The sequence below is a fragment of the Nerophis ophidion genome, linkage group LG02 (assembly GCF_033978795.1).
Source record: "Nerophis ophidion isolate RoL-2023_Sa linkage group LG02, RoL_Noph_v1.0, whole genome shotgun sequence".
Classification (NCBI taxonomy): domain Eukaryota; kingdom Metazoa; phylum Chordata; class Actinopteri; order Syngnathiformes; family Syngnathidae; genus Nerophis; species Nerophis ophidion.
In genome coordinates, this window is record NC_084612.1 from 66,326,006 (window position 1) to 66,344,209 (window position 18,204).

The window sequence follows — 18,204 nt, forward strand, 5'->3', positions numbered from 1 at the left end:
GAAATGGATGGATGTTTTGGGGGGGAAATAAGTGTTAACATTACAACAATATATTTGAATTTTTCAAAATAAAAGATAATTTTTATGAGAATTGAGCTATGTTATTCTAAAATAAAAAAATGTGGACATAGGGTAAAGTAGATATTTTTTCAAGAAAAAAAAAAGTCTTCATAAAAATTTTTTTTTCCAAATCTTCCATTAATAAAGTCATGTTTTTGAAACTTTAACACCATGGGAACAGCTGCAAAGTAATACTTTTGTCAGAATTTTAATATTTTTATTATTTTTGTTGTCGTAAGTACATTAACCAGCTGAAGTAATCCTGCTAATAAAAAATATAATCAAATACTCAGTAAAAACAAAGACCTGACAAACAAGTTCTACAAAAAAAAAAGTCGTATGATTCCTTTATTACTTTTCCACATTCTGGAGTTATTGCGACCATTTTCTTTTTGCAGAAACCTTGCAAGGTACAATTTCCAGTATGTGTTTGGAATAAATATCCTTGTTTACATTCAAAGAAATACACCAAAAAAAAAAAAAAAAATAGTAGTCCCCTATCACAGTATGATAATCTCCACATTCCATCGCCTCCCGAATGTGCATAACTGTGCTCTTTGGAAGTGCAAATAAAATAAATGACTGCAGCAAAACCTGTTCAAGTACATTACTGTACATTTTGCTATGTAACCATTATACCTTCTGAACACATCATCATCAACATAATGATCCCGTCATACCACTATTTATTCTAGAACAGCTACAATAAATTATACCTCAAGCTTATCTACTGATGCCCTGTACAGAATATTCAAAATGAGGTCTCAAAAAAGTGTGGAAAATGTGATTCCAACACCAGAAAAATTAATAGAAAAACCCCTAAAGTAAAATATGCTGTGATGAACCATTCTAGGAAATCACTTCCATGTTAGGAACAACTTCTATTGATGAACGTCATATTTGGAAGCATGCCCATATATGGCAGTGACCAAGACTATGTGGTCCATCCGTCAAATGTAGTCCTGTTGCTGGCTGTGGTGAGACCCTGGCACCTTTTTCTTGGGTTTGTCCACAGATAGCTCTGCTACCTGTCCCTGCCTACTGAGAGCACCAGATCAGTGTCTTTGGCGGACAAATAGGAGACAGCTTGTGTCATTGGTCAGAAATGGCGGCGGCCGCCATGGGGGTGCTGCGTATCGTCCCACGCGCCGTCGCCGCCAGCTCTTCGATTTCGGTGTTAAGTCGTCTGATCACCCACTCCATGGCTTCACGGCCCTAAAAGACACATTTAGAAAGAGCGTTACCAGGTGTAAAATCTTGGTCTATTATGAAAGGCAATATTATTCGAGTGTCAATAACATTGTAATCCACAAAGTTAACAAAAACATGAAAAAAAAAAAAATAGGTGACAATATAACCAAAAAAAGCCATATTTAAAAAAAAAAAAAAATTAAAAAAGATGTAATCTTACAGGAATTAAGTGGCATTTCTCAGAGAATAAAGCCATAAAAAAAGAAGAAGCTGTAATCCTAGAGAAATTAAGTTGGATTTTTCAGAAAATAAAGCCATATTTAAAAAATAAAAAAGATGTAATCTTACAGGAATTAAGTGGCATTTTTCAGAAAATAAAGCCATATTAAAAAAAAAAAGATGTAATCTTACAGGAATTGAGTGGCATTTTTCAGAAAATAAAGCCATATTTAAAAAACAAAACAAAAAAAAACTGATTTTACATGAATTAAGCCGCATTTTTAAGAAAATTAAACCATAATTAAAAATGAAAAATAAAAGAAGTAATCCTAGAGAAATTAAGTTGCATTTTTCAGAAAATAAAAATGTATTTGAAAAAAAAAAGATGAAATCTTACAGGAATTATGTCACAATTTTCAGAAAATAAAGCCATATTTAAAAAAAAAATAACAAAAAGACGCTGTAATCCTAGAGAAATTGTCGCATTTTTCAGAAAATAGATATATATATATTTTTTTAAAGATGTAATTTTACAGAAATTAAGTTGCATTTATCAGAAAATTAAACCATAACTGAAAAATATCTAATCCTCGAGAAATTGCAGTTTTCAAAAAATAAAAACATAAAAAAAAAAAAAGATGTAATCTTACAGGAATTAGGTCGCATTTTTCCAAAAATACGGCCGTATTTAAAAAAAGAAAAAAACAAACAAACTGTAATCCGGGAGAAATGAAATTGCATTTTTCAGAAAATAAAACCATATTTAGAAAAATAAAAAAGCTGTAATCTTACATGAATTAAGTCACATTTTTCAGAAAAAAAAGCAATATTTCAAAAAAAAAGCTATAATCCCAAAGAAATTACATTGCATTAAAAAAAAAAAAAGGACATAAAAAATGTATTTACATAAATTGTAATTTTTTTCAAAGGGTTTTTCCAAGACAAATCGTGATTTTACTAGAATTAGGTCAACTTTTTCAGAGAAAACCCCCCACAAAATTTAGGACATATTTTCTCAAGAATTACAAGAAAAACATGTTAAAATTTATTTAAAAAAAGTTGTAATCTTACAAGAATAAAGTCACATTGCTTAGGATTTTTTTGGTCTTATTTCATAAGACTTGGGTTGCATTTTTTTCAAGCGAAAACATTTTTGGGGGTTTTAGAAAAAAGTTTACATTTTACAAGAAAAAAAGTCAAACTCGTGGGGAAGAAGGGAGTTATCCACAATAATTAAAGACACATTTTCTTAAAAAAATTGAAAATATGACAAGATCCAGCAGAAAATATACATTACCTCTTTTTGGTTTATAATGTATATTTTCTACTGGATCTACTCTTTATTTGATGCTGCCCTTTTTTTGCTGCAGCTGTTACATATACTGTAATATTCCATCCGTTTTCTACCGCTTGTCCCTTTTTGGGGTCGCTGGAGCCTATCTCGGCTGCATTCGGGCAGAATGCAGATAGACAGACAACATTCACACTCACATTCACACACTAGGGACCATTTAGTGTTGACAATCAGCCTATCCCCAGGTGCTGTAATATTGTACATGGTAATTGGGATTTCTTATATATTGTATGTATAGTAAAACAATATAGCAGTATATGTGATATACCGTATATATAATATGTAAATATTACATATGTTATATTTCATATTGTTACTATGTTACATTTTGGTCTACTTTATAGTTTTTGTTTTCGCCTTCTTTTTGTGCACGATCCTTTACATCAGAGGTGTCAAACTCAAATACAGAGTGGGCGAAAATTTAAAACTGAACAAAGCCGCGGGCCAAGGTTGAACAAATTAACCTTTTAATAGGGACCCAAACAAGTTTTGCAATGAATATTGAACAAGCAAGGCTCAAATAGGGCAGCAAGGTGGTACAGGGGTTAGTGCATCTGCCTCACAATACGAAGGTCCTGAGTAATCCTGCGTTCAATCCCGGGCTCGGAATCTTTCTGTGTGAAGTTTGCATGTTCTCCCCGTGACTGCGTGGGTTCCCTCCGGGTACTCGGGCTTCCTCCCATGCAACAGGCAGAGCTTATATAACGTAATAGTGCAAAATCAACTTTCAAAAAACAAACAAAAAAACATCAGTGGTATATTAAATACAATTTAATTAAAAAAAATGATTGCCTCTTTTCTATTTGCAGCTTTCTGAGGTAAATATCAACATTAACTTTTTCCACAGGCTAATAAATTCGAAAATGAAACAAAAATTAGGTTGGCGGGGTTTGGTGGTAGCGGGGGTGTATATTGTAGCATTCCGGTAGAGTTAGTGCTGCAAGGGATCCTGGTTATTTGTTCTGTTGTGTTTATGTTGTGTTACGGTGCGGGTGTTCTCCCGAAATGTGTTTTGTCATTCTTGTTTGGTGTGGGTTCACAGTGTGGCGCATATTTGTAACAATGTTAAAGTTGTTTATACGGACATCCTCAGTGTGACCTGTATGGCTGTTGACCAAGTATGTGTATGTGAAAACCGCATATATTATGTGACTTGGCCAGCACGCTGTTTATATGGAGGAAAAGAGGACGTGACGGCATGTTGTAGAGGACGCTAAAGGCAGTCGCTCCCTATATTGTTGTCCGGGTGGAAATTGGGAGAATGGTTGTCCAGGGAGATTTTCGGGAAGGGCACTAAACTTCGGGAGTCTCCCGGGAAAATCGGGAGGGTTGGCAAGTATGAGTATTAGCGGTGAATGTGGTGTTACCGGCTGGCCAGCTCTAATGTTAATTTGATATTGCCTCAAGGGCCAAATGAAATTAAACGGCGGGCCAAATTTGGCCCGCGGGCCAGAGTTTGACACCCATGATTTACATCCTTATCCCTAGTGGATCATTAAAGTTTGTCTAAGTCTAAGAAATATTCTCCTGAACAAAATTTGTGATTTTACAAAAATAAAGAATTATTTTTTTCAGGAAATGATTTATTTTGGTTTTAGAAAAAAAAAAGAATAAAGTCATATTATTTAGCAAAAAAGAAACTCTTTGAAGAGAAAAGTATTTTGTTTTTCTTTGTTTTAATAGTTTCAGCTACACAAAAATTAAGTTGCATTTTACAGATTTTTTTTGTCAAAATTACAAGATTTAAATTGTATTTTCTTCAATACATTTTAAATGAATAAAGAAAAAAGAAAACAAGAGCAAGACAGATTTTCTGCAAAATTAATAATCTCAAGAGGATAGAGTCAAATTTTTTTCAAGGAAAAAAACCCACAATCTTGCAAGAATGAAAGTAATAATGTTGTAATCTTTTTGGGGGGGTGGGACGTGGTGTCTAAATTTACAAGAATATTGAGATCTTTTTTTTTTCAGAATAAAAGTCTCAAGTAATACAATAGTAAACACAGTATAGACCAAAAGTGTGGACACACCTTCTCATTCAATGCATTTTCGTTATTTTCATGACTATTTACGTTGTACATTGTCACTGAAGGCATCAAAACTATGAATGAACACATGAGGAACTATATACTTAACACAAAAAAGGTGAAATAACTGAAACATGTTTCATATTCTAGTTTTTCTTTAAGATAGCCAGCCTTTCCACTTATTATTGCTTTGCATACTCTTGGCATTCTCTCAATGACCTTCGAGAGGTAATCACCTGAAATGGTTTTCACTTCACAGGTGTGCTTAAAGCTAATCGAGAGAATGCCAAGAGTGTGCAAAGCAGTAATCAGAGCAAAGGGTGGCTATTTTGAAGAAACTAGAATATAAAAATTTTTTTTAGTCATTTCACCTTTTTCTATTAAGTACATAACTCCACATGTGTTCAATCATAGTCTTGATATCTTCAGTGACAATCTACAATGTAAATAGTCATGAAAATAAAGAAAATGCATGTAACGAGAAGGTGTATTTAAACTTTTGGCCTGTACTGTATATATTCTTAATTCTTGTAGTTTGACAACTCTCTTCGGATGCAAGGCGTTGAAGTTGCGTGTTCCAAACAGTATGCACTGTGACCGTGTAGTTGTGTGGCGCTCCTTACCTTTCCTGCATTGGTGGAGATGGAGCTTGCTAAAATACCCTCCAGGTAGCTGCTGAGACTCACACCCTTTACAGAAATGATGGCTTCTTGTGTCAGGATTGTTCTATCAAAGACAAGTCATTTGCTTTAGAAATCACCAGGACAGCTTTGTGCCTTTTCATTCATCCACTCGTTCGAACGTACTTGTCAGCGTCGTCTGGGTGAGGTTTGTAGGTCAACTTCTCGTCCACTGACACCAGGTTGGTGAAAGTGATCTGCAGTAAAAAGAGGAGCATGAAAAGTGGTCCGACCAGACTCAAAACCGCACGCTGCGGCTGTGCGACAAGCAAGTCCACATTCCCGGACTAACAATATAGAGCTGCATGATTATATTCATAATAAGTGAAGTGAAGTGAATTATATTTATATAGCGCTTTTCTCTATCGACTCAAAGCGCTTTTACATAGTGAAACCCAATATCTAAGTTACATTTAAACCAGTGTGGGTGGCCCTGGGAGCAGGTGGGTAAAGTGTCTTGCCCAAGGACACAAGGGCAGTGACTAGGATGGCGGAAGCGGGAATCGAACCTGCAACCCTCAAGTTGCTGGCACGGCCGCTCTATCAACCGAGCTATGCCGCCCCAGGTATGATATGAATTGGAAAAGGGGTAGAATTAAATAAGCCTGGCTTTTTCCTTCTCCTTTTTGGACATTTTGTAAAGCGAAATGCTAATACCCGTATTTTTCGGACTGTAAAAGGCGTACTTAAAATCCTTTCATTTTCTCAAAACTCAACAGTGCGCCTTATGACAAGGTGCGCCTAATGTAAGTAATATGTTCGGTTGAGCTTACCTACCTCGAAGCAATTTTATTTGGTATATGGTGAAATGATAAGTGTTCGAGTTTGAGTTTATTTGGAACATGCAAGAATAAAACATGATTCATCACAATTTCCAGTTTGTCTTTTCAACATGTACGAAAAGGAGTAGGAAGAAGCAGAGCTTATTTAATCCTACCCCTTTTCTTTTACATAACAGTTGCTAAAACTTTTGTTCACTTCCGGTTCTTATTGTATTCACAATATACTCCATAAGTAATCCCAATAAAAATAAATAAATAATTGGTGAACTAAGTTATATTCCATACGATGAGATAAGTAAGATTATTTGGAGAATGAAAGAATGGATGGATGAAAAAATTCAGAATGTTTATCATGGTTGTTCTTCTTCTTTGTACTTCACCAGTAGATGGCAGTCAAACATAAGAGATATGTTGGGGACGGCATGGCGCAGTTGGGAGAGTGGCCGTGCCAGCAACCTGAGGGTTCCTGGTTCACTCCCCACCTTCTACCAACCTTGTCACGCCTGTTGTGTCCTTGAGCAAGACACTTCACCCTTGTTCCTGATGGTTCGTGGTTAGGGCCTTGCATGGCAGCTCCCGCCATCAGTGTGTGAATGTGTGTGTGTGTATGGGTGAATGTGGAAATAGTGTCAAAGCGCTTTGAGTACCTTGAAGGTAGAAAAGCGCTATACAAGTATAACCCATTTACCATAACCCATAAGTGTAGGCCGCGCCGTTTGATGTGATTCAACATATGAGTATTATTATGGAGTGTGTATAAGGTAAGACATGTTATCTGCCATTTTGTTTCGCAATATTATGCAAAAGCAACACTTCTTGCCTGCTCATCTGTATTTGGGATCTGCATAAATCCTGAAAAATTGCACGAGTCCTCTTTTGTATTCCGTGCCGACACCAAAGTCGATAAGCTTCTTCTTTTTCTCTATCTTCTTAAGGGTTGGAATTGGGGGTTCCATCACCATAAATGATCCCCGGGCGCGGCACCGCTGCTGTCCACTACTCCCCTCACCTCCCAGGGGGTGATCAAGGGTGATGGGTCAAATGCAGAGAATAATTTCGCCACACCTAGTATGTGTGTGTGTGACAATCATTGGTACTTTAACTTTCTTGTCAAGTGGCATTCATCCTCTGCTTTTGCCATTTCTAATACAAAGTAGTGTAAAGTTCTCCCTTATATCTGTCAGTAAACTCGCCATGAAAATGCTAAAACATACCGGTGTATTGAGTTTACATTATTCACCCAAGCAACTTTAGTTATTAAAGTTCCGGTCGGACGGGTTTTTCCCAGGAGACATCACCGGTGTTGTTTTTGGATGAGGAGATGCTGCTCTGTTATTGATTTAAGTAAAGTCTGAATGATATTAAAAGAGTTAGCTCCATCTTTTGACACTTCTTCCACTCCCGTCCTTGCACGCTACAACAAAGATGACGGGGAGAAGAAGCTGCCGAAGTTGAGCCACGTAAATAAGATCGGCCACAAAACGGCGCATCCGGAAGCGACTGTCAGATAGCGGCTTGAACACGATCTGTAAAATTTAATCTATGCAACATTTTGACCAAAGAACCACCATTACATCTTATGTAGACCACAAGAAAGTGTTTTCCATTTAGAAAAAAATAATAATATGACCCCTTTAATGCGCCCTATACAGTAATTCTGTGAAAAAAGATCAAAAATAGACCATTCATCAGCAGTGCGCCTTATAATCTGGTACGCCCTTTGGTCCGGAAAATACGGTATATCACGCCAGCGACTGAGGAGACCCCTTCTCTTAATCTTAAAGTTGGATCTGGAAGGGTTGATCACCATGAAGACAAAATAAGTTTTCTTCCAAGGTTTTATTTACTAAAATACTTAATTAGATTGCACAGACAGCTCTCAGATGTACAGTGTTTTCAGACATAATTACTGTTACAATATACTGTATAATACTAATCCATCCATCCATTTTCTACCGCCTGTCCCTTTTTGGGGTCGCTGGAGCCTATCAGCTGCATTCTGGTGGAAGGCGGCGTACACCCTGGACAAATGTCAATTCATCGCAGGGCATAATACTAATATGACTTTTTTTTTTATTAAAGAATATACCTTGGGCACCCCAGCTTTAAACTACGACCACTACTACAAAAATGTAAAAAAAGTGTCTTTTGACACCATCATTCAAAACCGAGCATCTTTGTATCAAAAGGCATATATACTCACGTTTGAAGACTGAAGCTCAAAACTCTTCTGTTGGGGATCGACCACAGAGTGCTCCTCAATGTATGTGCATGACCGCGTGTTGCCAATGATCTGTCCACAAACACAACGTTTCATTACCATAAGAGATGTCCTTCTGTGACACTGCAGCACACTGAAATTCAACGTGTATTTTTTTCTTTTATATCAGTGGTTCTCAAATGGGGGTACGCGTACTCCTGGGGGTACTTGAAGGTATGCGAAGTGATACGTGAAATTTCTAACAAATATTCTAAAAATAGAAAAAATTTAAAAATCCTTTATAAATATATTTATTGAATAATACTTCAACAAAATATGAATGTAAGTTCATAAACTGTGAAAAGAAATGCAACAATGCAATATTCAGTGTTGACAGCTCAGTGTTTCCCACAGGTCAGGCATCTATTTGGCGGGCAGGGGGTAGGTGGGTGTTTTGGGGGGGGGGGGGGATCATGGGGTGGGTGTCAGGGTTGGCAGTGGCGGCGGCGATGACCAAAAAGAACGCGGAGTTGGAATATAATTACAACACTTTATGTACATATTTATATACATATTTATATAATATGTAACTACAGCTCCATTCACAGACAGAGTCCCATTACTTTTAGGAGCGGTCGAGCGAGTCAAAAGCCGAAAAAAAAAATTAATAAATAAATAAAAATAATATTTTATTTGTGGCGGCCGTAATTCTTTCGTGGCGGGCCGCCACAAATAAACGAATGTGTGGGAAACCCTGCAGCTATATTTTTTGTGGACATGTTCCATAAATATTGATGTTAAAGATTTCTTTTTTTGTAAATAAAATGTTTAGAATTAAGTTCCTGAATCTAGATGGATTTCTATTACAATCTCCAAAGAGGGCACTTTAAGTTGATGATTACTTCTCTGTGTAGAAATCTTTATTTATAATTGAATCACTTGTTTTTTTTTTCCAACAAGTTTTTAGTTATTTTTATATCTTTTTTTCCAAATAGTTCAAGAAAGACCACTACAAATGAGCAATATTTAGCACTGTTATACAATTTAATAAATCAGAAACTGATGACATAGTGCTGTATTTTACTTCTTTATCTCTTTTTGTCAACCAAAAATGCTTTGCTCCGATTAGGGGGTATTTGAATTGAAAAAAATGTTCACAGGGGGTACATCACTGAAAAAAGGTTGAGAACCACTGTTTTATATTATTCTCTCAGGCGATTGTGGCCATGGGGCGGATCAATAATCTGATTGGTTGGAAAAAAAAAAAGTCATGAAATCAGTTCAATACAACTCTTCTATGTTAACATTTAATTAAATAATAATGTAATGAATTATAAGTCTATAAATTAATATTTTAATTATTTATTTAATCTAGGGGAAACCCTGCTACTGACTGAGGCAGGAATTAAGACGGCTATTCATAGACGCCGTCAGAGACGAAAAGCACATCCTTGGAGGTCTGCGCTTAAGGACAGCGGCTGATTGGATAACATGTTCAGACACAGCATTGGCACTCTCCAGCTGGTCGTCTTTTCAGAGGTCACAAGATTTGCGGAACAGCGGGGGTAAACAAAATTTGAAGGCCCCTCTCGTTCTCGTGACCCGTCGGAACATGGCGTCATGGGTTGTAGCTTAGCCGTGACAAAAATGGCTACCATGTCCCAGCCGGGGAGCCGAGACAGAAATAGCATTGTGAGCTACGGTCATTCAACCTGTGTGTGGCAACACAAGGTGACCATTGTTGACGAGCCACTTGTTTCACAAGGCGCTTCTTTTAATAAATATTGCATGACTGAAGCTGATCATATTAGATTTACTTACGGATTTGACGATGGATGGAAGACCCCACTCTGTGCTGAGAAGCCTTTTGCTGTGGAGGCGCCCATGCGGGTCGACGCAGCGGTCCAAAACATCCACCCCGATGACGCTGGTATTCATGGGATTGGGGTACTTCTGCATAGCAGCCTTGGTCACCGTCTCCCATGGGTGACTATAATATCAATAAATAAATACATACATACATTAAGTAGTCCTTTTTTTTTAAACAAATGACTAACATTATATCATTATTAAATTATTTAGATTCTTGAAAGCAATATTTCCTTTATGTCTAGTTACAGTAATATATTGATACAAATAAATATTCCTGCAATTAGAGATGTCCGGTAATGGCTTTTTTTGCCAATATCTGATATTCCGATATTGTCCAACTCTTAATTACCGATATCAACCGATACCGGCATACACAGTCGTGGAATTAAGACATTATTATGCCTTATTTTGTTGTGAAGCCCTACTGGATGCATTAAACAATGTAACAATGTTTTCCAAAATAAATCAACTTGAGTTATGGAAAAAAATGCCAACATGGCACTGCCATATTTATTAATGAAGTCACAAAGTGCATTATTTTTTTTAACTAGCATCAAATCAGCAGTTTGGCATTTGGGACATGCTCTCCCTGAGAGAGCATTAGGAGGTTGAGGTGGAGGTATATTGTAGTGTCCCGGAAGAGAGAGTGCTGCAAGGGATTCTGGGTATATGTTCTGTTGTGATTATGTTGTGTTACGATGCGGATGTTCTCCCGAAATGTGTTAGTCATTCAGGTTTGGTGTGGTTTCACAATGTGGCGCATATTTGTAACAGTGTTAAAGATGTTTATATGGTCACCCTCTGTGTGACCTGTATGGCTGTTGACCAAGTATGCCTTGCATTTACTTGAGTGCCTTTAAGGTTTATTGGCGTTCTGTACTTCTCCCTAGGTCCGTGTACACGGCAGCGTTTTTTTTATTTATTTACTTTTTGAAACCGATACCGATAATTTCCGATGTTCCATTTTAAAGCATTTATCGGCCGATATCAGCAGTCCGATATTATCGAACATCTCTACATTGCATTATGCCTAACATTTTTTACTTTAAGTAAGGTAATTTTATTTATATAGGACTTGTCACAGAGCGAGCTCACAAATTGCTTCACATGGTTAAAATGCAAATAGTGCAATCAAAAAAGCGCACTATTAAGCATGATGCAACTACAGAACAATTCATGGCCGGATAAAATAATCAATATGATATTGACATGCATTGATAAGACATGCACCTGGGGATAGGTTGATTGGCAACACTAAATTGGCCCTAGTGTGTGAATGTTGTCTGTCTGTCTGTCTGTGTGTTGGCCCTGTGATGAGGTAGCGACTTCCGCCCAAATGCAGCTGAGATAGGCTCCATCCAGCACCCCTTGTGATCCCGAAAGGGAAAAGGAGTCGGAAGAATATGATATTGAAAATTATAAAACATAATATATAAAATAATGAAAGGTGTGAATGTGTTTTAATGTCTAGCTTGTGTAAGACCGTTTGAGTTATCCTCACATTTTCTCTACAAACACATAAATATCATAAAGACCTGCAGGGTATAATTTGACGGATTCCCTTTGCATGAGCACATCAGACAAATATTCTATGGTTTTCTTTGTTTATTTAATAATCACTCAGATTGGATTTAAAGTCAATAACAAAATTAGCTCTGATATGTAAAGCAATCAACCCTGAACCAAAATTGATTCCCAGCAACTCTTTGAAGCATCAAACAGGTTTTTTATAATAATAATAATAATATTAATAATAATACATTTTATTTGGTATAGCGCTTTTCATAGCACTTAAAGACGCTTCATAGCAGGAGTCGGGAACCTTTTTGGCTGATAGAGCTATGAAATTCGAATATTGTAAAATGTATTTCCGTAAGAGCCATATATCTGTTCTAACACTGAATACAATGCGTGCATTTTTAAGTAAGACAAACATTTTTAGAGTATAATAAGTATTTTATTCTTTTTAATAACATTGTTATTCTGAAGCTAACCAGTTATAAATAAAAAACTTATTTCCAATAATGCGACCCTCCTGTACCCTGAAGGACAGCTGGGGTTGGCTGAGCCACCCGTAACCTTGAACAGGTGCGGTAGAAAACGGATGGAAGGATTAAAATGCATGAGAATGTTTTATTATTTGAACGTTATTTTTAACACTGTTATTTCCAGCCTAATTATTCATTACTTATCGTGTTAAGCAGTGTCAGCTAAGATTTATCTGAGAGCCAGATACAGTTGTCAAAAGAGACACATCTTGCTCGCGAGCCATAGGTTCCCTACCCCTGCTTTGTAGTATAAAAAACTTAAAATATGAAAAGTTTATATGTAGTTATAGTGTATATATATATTCTCGTTCTGTTTTGCATATTCTTGGAGTCAACATGTGCATAGTCATGTACATAGTGTCATGTAATTAGTGTATATAACCCCCCCATTTTTTGTATATATTTATTTTTAAATCACCTGACATGTATACTGTGTATATGTACATCATTTATACATTTTTTTAACAATTTTCTGTATACATGTTACAGGTTGTATATATTAAAGTTAAAGTGCAAATGATTGTCACACACACAGTAGGTGTGGCAAAATTATTAGTCTGCATTCGACCTATCACCTTTCATCACCCCCTGGGAGGTGAGGGGATCAGTGGGTAGCAGTGGTGGCCGGGCCCGGGAATCATTTTGGCAGCAGAGGTGGTCATGCCCGGGGATCCATCCATCCATTTTTCTACCGTTTGTCCCTTTTGGGAGGTGCTTGAGCTTATCTCAGCTGCATTCGAGCGGTAGGTGGGGTACACCCTGGACAAGTCGCCACTTCATCGCAGGGCCAACACAGATAAACTCATTCACATACAAGGGACCATTTAGTGTTGCCAATCAACCTATCCCCAGGTGCATGTTTTTGGCGGTGGGAGGAAGCCGGAGTACCCGGAGGGAACCCACGCAGTCACGGGGAGAACATGCAAACGACACACAGAAAGATCCCGAGCCCGGGATTGAACTCAGGACCACTCAGGACCTGTGTATTGTGAGGCGCATCCACTAACCCCTGTTGCACCGTGCTCATTTTGGTGAATTAACATATTTTAATATTTAATGTATCAAATGTGATGAACATTTAATGCAGTGGTTCTCAATCTTTTTTCAGTGATGTACCCCCTGTGAACATTTTTTTAATTCAAGTACCCCCTAATCAGAGCAAGGCATTTTTGGTTGGAAAAAAATAGATAAAGAAGTAAAATACAGCACTTTGTCATCAGTTTATGATTTATTAAATTGTATAAAAGTGCAAAATATTGCTCATTAGTAATGGTCTTTCTTGAACTATTTGGAAAAAAAGATGTAAAAATAACTCTAAACTTGTTGAAAAATAAACAAGTGATTCAATTATAAATAAAGATTTCTACACAAGTAATCATCAACTTAATGTGCCTTATTTGGGGATTGTAATCTGGATTCATGAACTTAATTCTAAAAATTTCTTCACAAATAAGTAAATCTTTAACATCAATATTTATGGAACATGTCCACAAAAAATCTAGCTGTCAACACTGAATATTGCATTGTTGCATTTCTTTTCACATTAATATTTTGTTGAAGTATTATTCAATAAATATATTTATAAAAGGATTTTTGAATTGTTGCTATTTTTACAATATTTAAAAAAAAATCTCATGTACCCCTTGGCATACCTTCAAATACCCCCAGGGGTATGCGTACCCCCATTTCAGAACCACTGATTTAATGGACCACAATGGAAACAAGCCTTTTGCCTTTTCGTGCCATCCATTTGCCTTTTTAAAGCATTACATGGATTCAAATCTTTAAGATGTCAATAGACTTCTCAATCAATAAAAAAACTAAACAATAAAACATTATTAATATTTTTTTAAATAAATAATTTATAAATATTTATTCAAAAATCATAACATGAAGTTAATAAAATATCAGAATTAGACTATTTTATATTATATTATATTATAGTATAACCCCCCGGGGGGGTTGCCCACATATACGGTCCTCTCCAAGGTTTCTCATAGTCATCATTGTCACTGACGTCCCACAGGGTGTCAGTTTTTCCTTGCCCTTATGTGGGCTCTACCGAGGATGTCGTTGTGGTTTGTGCAGCCCTTTGAGATAATTGTAGTTTAGGGCTATATAAATGAACATTGATTGATTAATTGATTATTATTATGGATTATTATATTATATTATTATCCCGCCCACAAAAGGCGGGGGTGGGGGATTAGTGAAAGGGGATTGGGTGCTTGTTTCCATGGAGACGCGTGCACGCGCCGACTTTGCCGGGGTGATGTCGTCACACACCCGCTGAGGAACAAACTGGGGGAAAGGTTGAAACGGCCTCTTACGCAATGTCGACAATGACCTCCTTAAACTTGACTTTTTTATTGCAGCTTACGTCATTTTGTAACACACATGTTACAAAATGTGACCTCCCCCCCAAAAAATTAAACAATTATACGCAACACTTCCAGATATTACTGCTAGCATGATGCTAAGCTACTATTCGATTATTTAGTTTTACGCTACATTCATGAGCCTTGCGAATAAGTATGGTCTCTTTATTACACTAAAACATTGAATAGTGTTGTTGTTTTTAATTATGGAATATATTGGCTAACATTAATGAATGAACTTGAGATTTACGTACATTGCGTAAGCATGAACACGTGACACCGCGGCGACAACGACTCACTTGAATATGTGTTCCGATGTCCAAATCTTCATGGCGCTCCGGGTTGACAGACGATGCCGCAGAATAGTCGGAGTGACTCGCTGGTGTGATTTGTAAGCCTTCGTGATGCCGGGCGTGTTAAAGTCAAGACGCGCACCCACTCCGTCCCTCTTTTTCTTTTCCCTTTTCCGGTATGTCGCTGTCACGTGACTTATATTGATGACGCACTTCCGGTGTGCAGAAGCAGGGAAGAATGGCGCATGAGTGACAGTCAGCCGGTATGTTGTTGTAAAAATACACTTCCTTGACAGCGCAGGGAGACTTTTTTTTAACGGAAGTGGTCTTTTTTTTCTTTTATCAAATACCAGCAGATTAGGTTGTGCTTTTTCATAGCAAAATATAACATAAACATCCATCCATCCATCCATTTTCTACCGCTTATTCCCTTTTTGGGTCAGCGCCCCTAACATAAACATGATAACCTTTAAAGGCCTATTGAAATGAGATGTTCTTATTTAAACGGGGATAGCAGGTCCATTCTATGTGTCATACTTGATCATTTCTCGATATTGCCATAGTTTGCTGAAAGGATTTAGTAGAGAACATCCACGATAAAGTTCGCAATTTTTGGTCGCTAATAAAAAAGCCTTGCCTTTACCGGAAGTAGCAGACAATGTGCGCGTGATGTCACGGGTTGTAGGGCTCCTCACATCCTCACATAGCCACCAGCAGCTAGAGCGATTCGGACCGAGAAAGCGACAATCGCCCCATTAATTTGAGCGAGGATGAAAGAGTCATGGATGAGGATATTGAGAGTGAAGGACTAGAGAAAAAAAAAGGCGATTGCAGTGAGAGCGATTCAGATGTTATTAGACACATTTACTAGGATAATTCTGGAAAATCCCTTATCTGCCTATTGTGTTACTAGTGTTTTAGTGAGATTATATACTACCTGAAAGTCGGAGGGGTGTGGCCACGGGTGTGGTGACCGCCAGTGTCTCCGGTGGGAGGAGATAATAGTCCGCAGCAGCTGCAGGAGGACGCAGGCTCCGCTCATAACTACGGTAAGAGCCAACTTATTACCACAATTTTCTCACCGAAACCTGCCGGTTGACATGTGGTCGGGATCCATGTTCGCTTGACCGCTCTGTTCCATAGTAAAGATTCACCTTCGGGAATTTTAAACAAGGAAACACCGGCTGTGTTTTTGTGGCTAATGGCTAAAAGCTTCCAGCCTCAATCTTTCTACTTTGACGTCTCCATTATTAATTGAACAAATAGCAAAAGATTCAACAACACGGATGTCCAGAATACTGTGGAATTATGCGATTAAAGCAGACTACTTATAGCTTGGATCAGGCTGGAAAATAATGTCCGCTACAACTGGTGACGTCAAACGTACGCGTCATCATTCCGCGACGTTTTCAACACGACACTTCGCGGGAAATTTAAAATTGCAATTTAGTAAACTAAAAAGGCCGTATTGGCATGTGTTGCAATGTTAATATTTCATCATTGATATATAAACTATCAGACTGCGTGGTCGGTAGTAGTGGGTTTCAGTAGGCCTTTAATGATCCACAAGGGAAATTGTTCCAATAAGTAGCTCAGTTACAAATGAAAATAAAATGTCCCTTGTTTATCACTGTTAATTGGTTCCAGAGATCAATGTGATAAATTAATTATCACAAAGTTAGTGCATCTTAGCTAGAGCATTTAAAAAAAACTGGTTACGACCTTCTAAGAAGCTTTTCAACATGATGGCAGCCCTCTAGACCAGGGGTCACCAACCTTTTTGAAACCAAGAGTTACTTCTTGGGTACTGATTAATGCACAGGGCTAACAGTTTGATTCACACTTAAATAAATTGCCAGAAATAGCCAATTTGCTCAATTTACCTTTAATAAATAAATCTATATATAAAAAAATGGGTATTTCTGTCCGTCATTCCGTCGTACATTTTTTTTCCTTTTACGGAAGGTTTTTTGTAGAGAATAAGTGATGAAAAAAACAATTATATGAACGGTTTGAAAGAGGAGAAAACAGGAAAGAAATGAAAATTTTATTTTGAAACATAGTTTATCTTCAATTTTGATACTCTAAAATTCAAAATTCAACCGAAAAACACGAAGAGAAAAACTAGCTAATTCGAATCTTTTTGAAAAAGTTAAAAAAATAATTTGTGGAACATCATTAGTAATTTTACCTGATTAAGATTAATTTTAGAATTTTGATGACATGTTTTAAATAGGTTAAAATACAATCTGCATTTTGTTAAAATATAAAACAAATTGGACCAAGCTATATTACTAACAAAGACAAATCATTATTTCTTCTACATTTTCCAGAACAAAAATTTTAAAAGAAATTCAAAAGACTTTGAAAAAAGATTTAAATTTGATTCTACAGATCTTGTTGATTTGCCAGAATATTTGTTTAGAATTTTAATCATAATAAGTTTGAAGAAATATTTCACAAATACTCTTTGTCGAAAAAACAGAAGCTAAAATGAAGAATTAAATTAAAATGTATTTATTATTCTTTACAATAAAAAAAATAATTGAACATTGATTTAAATTGTCAGGAAAGAAGAAGAAGGAATTTAAAAGGTAAAGAAGTATAAGTGTTTAAAAATCCTAAAATTATTTTTAAGGTTGTACTTTTTCTCTAAAATTCTCTTTCTGAAAATTATAAGAAGCAAAGAAAAAAAAAATGAATGAATTTATTAAAACAAGTGAAGGCCAAGTCTTTAAAATATTTTCTTGGATTTTCAAATTCCATTTGAGTTTTGTCCCTCTCAGAATTAAAAATGTCGAGCAAATCGAGACCAGCTTGCTAGTAAATAAATAAAATTTAAAAAATAAAGGCAGCTCATTGGCAAGTGCTGCTATTTGAGCTATTTTTAGAACAGGCCAGCGGGCGACTCATCTGGTCCTTACGGGCACCGCGTTGGTGACCCTTGCTCTAGACATTAAATAACAAATTGTGTAATATGCTTTTAAAAATAAAAAAAAGCGCAATGTGGCGTGGGACGACTGTACTTTGTGCTGCCCAGCCTCATAAAAAAATCTACGTCCAGTGGCCCACAGATAAATGAAGTTTAACGAGCCTTGAT

General features: G+C 36.7%; 1 protein-coding gene across 1 annotated transcript; it reads right to left on the minus strand.

The window, feature by feature from the left end:
• Positions 1–390: 390 nt before the first annotated feature.
• Positions 391–15,298, minus strand: LOC133544083 (PRELI domain containing protein 3B-like). The gene is made up of 6 exons (XM_061889132.1): positions 15,111–15,298; positions 10,335–10,503; positions 8,517–8,606; positions 5,658–5,728; positions 5,475–5,577; positions 391–1,275 (listed from the first exon to the last, which is right to left on the minus strand). The coding sequence occupies exons 1-6, from the start codon at positions 15,140–15,142 to the stop codon at positions 1,153–1,155; spliced, it is 588 nt and encodes a 195-aa protein (XP_061745116.1). The 5' UTR covers positions 15,143–15,298; the 3' UTR covers positions 391–1,152.
• Between the last annotated feature and the right edge of the window lie 2,906 nt (positions 15,299–18,204).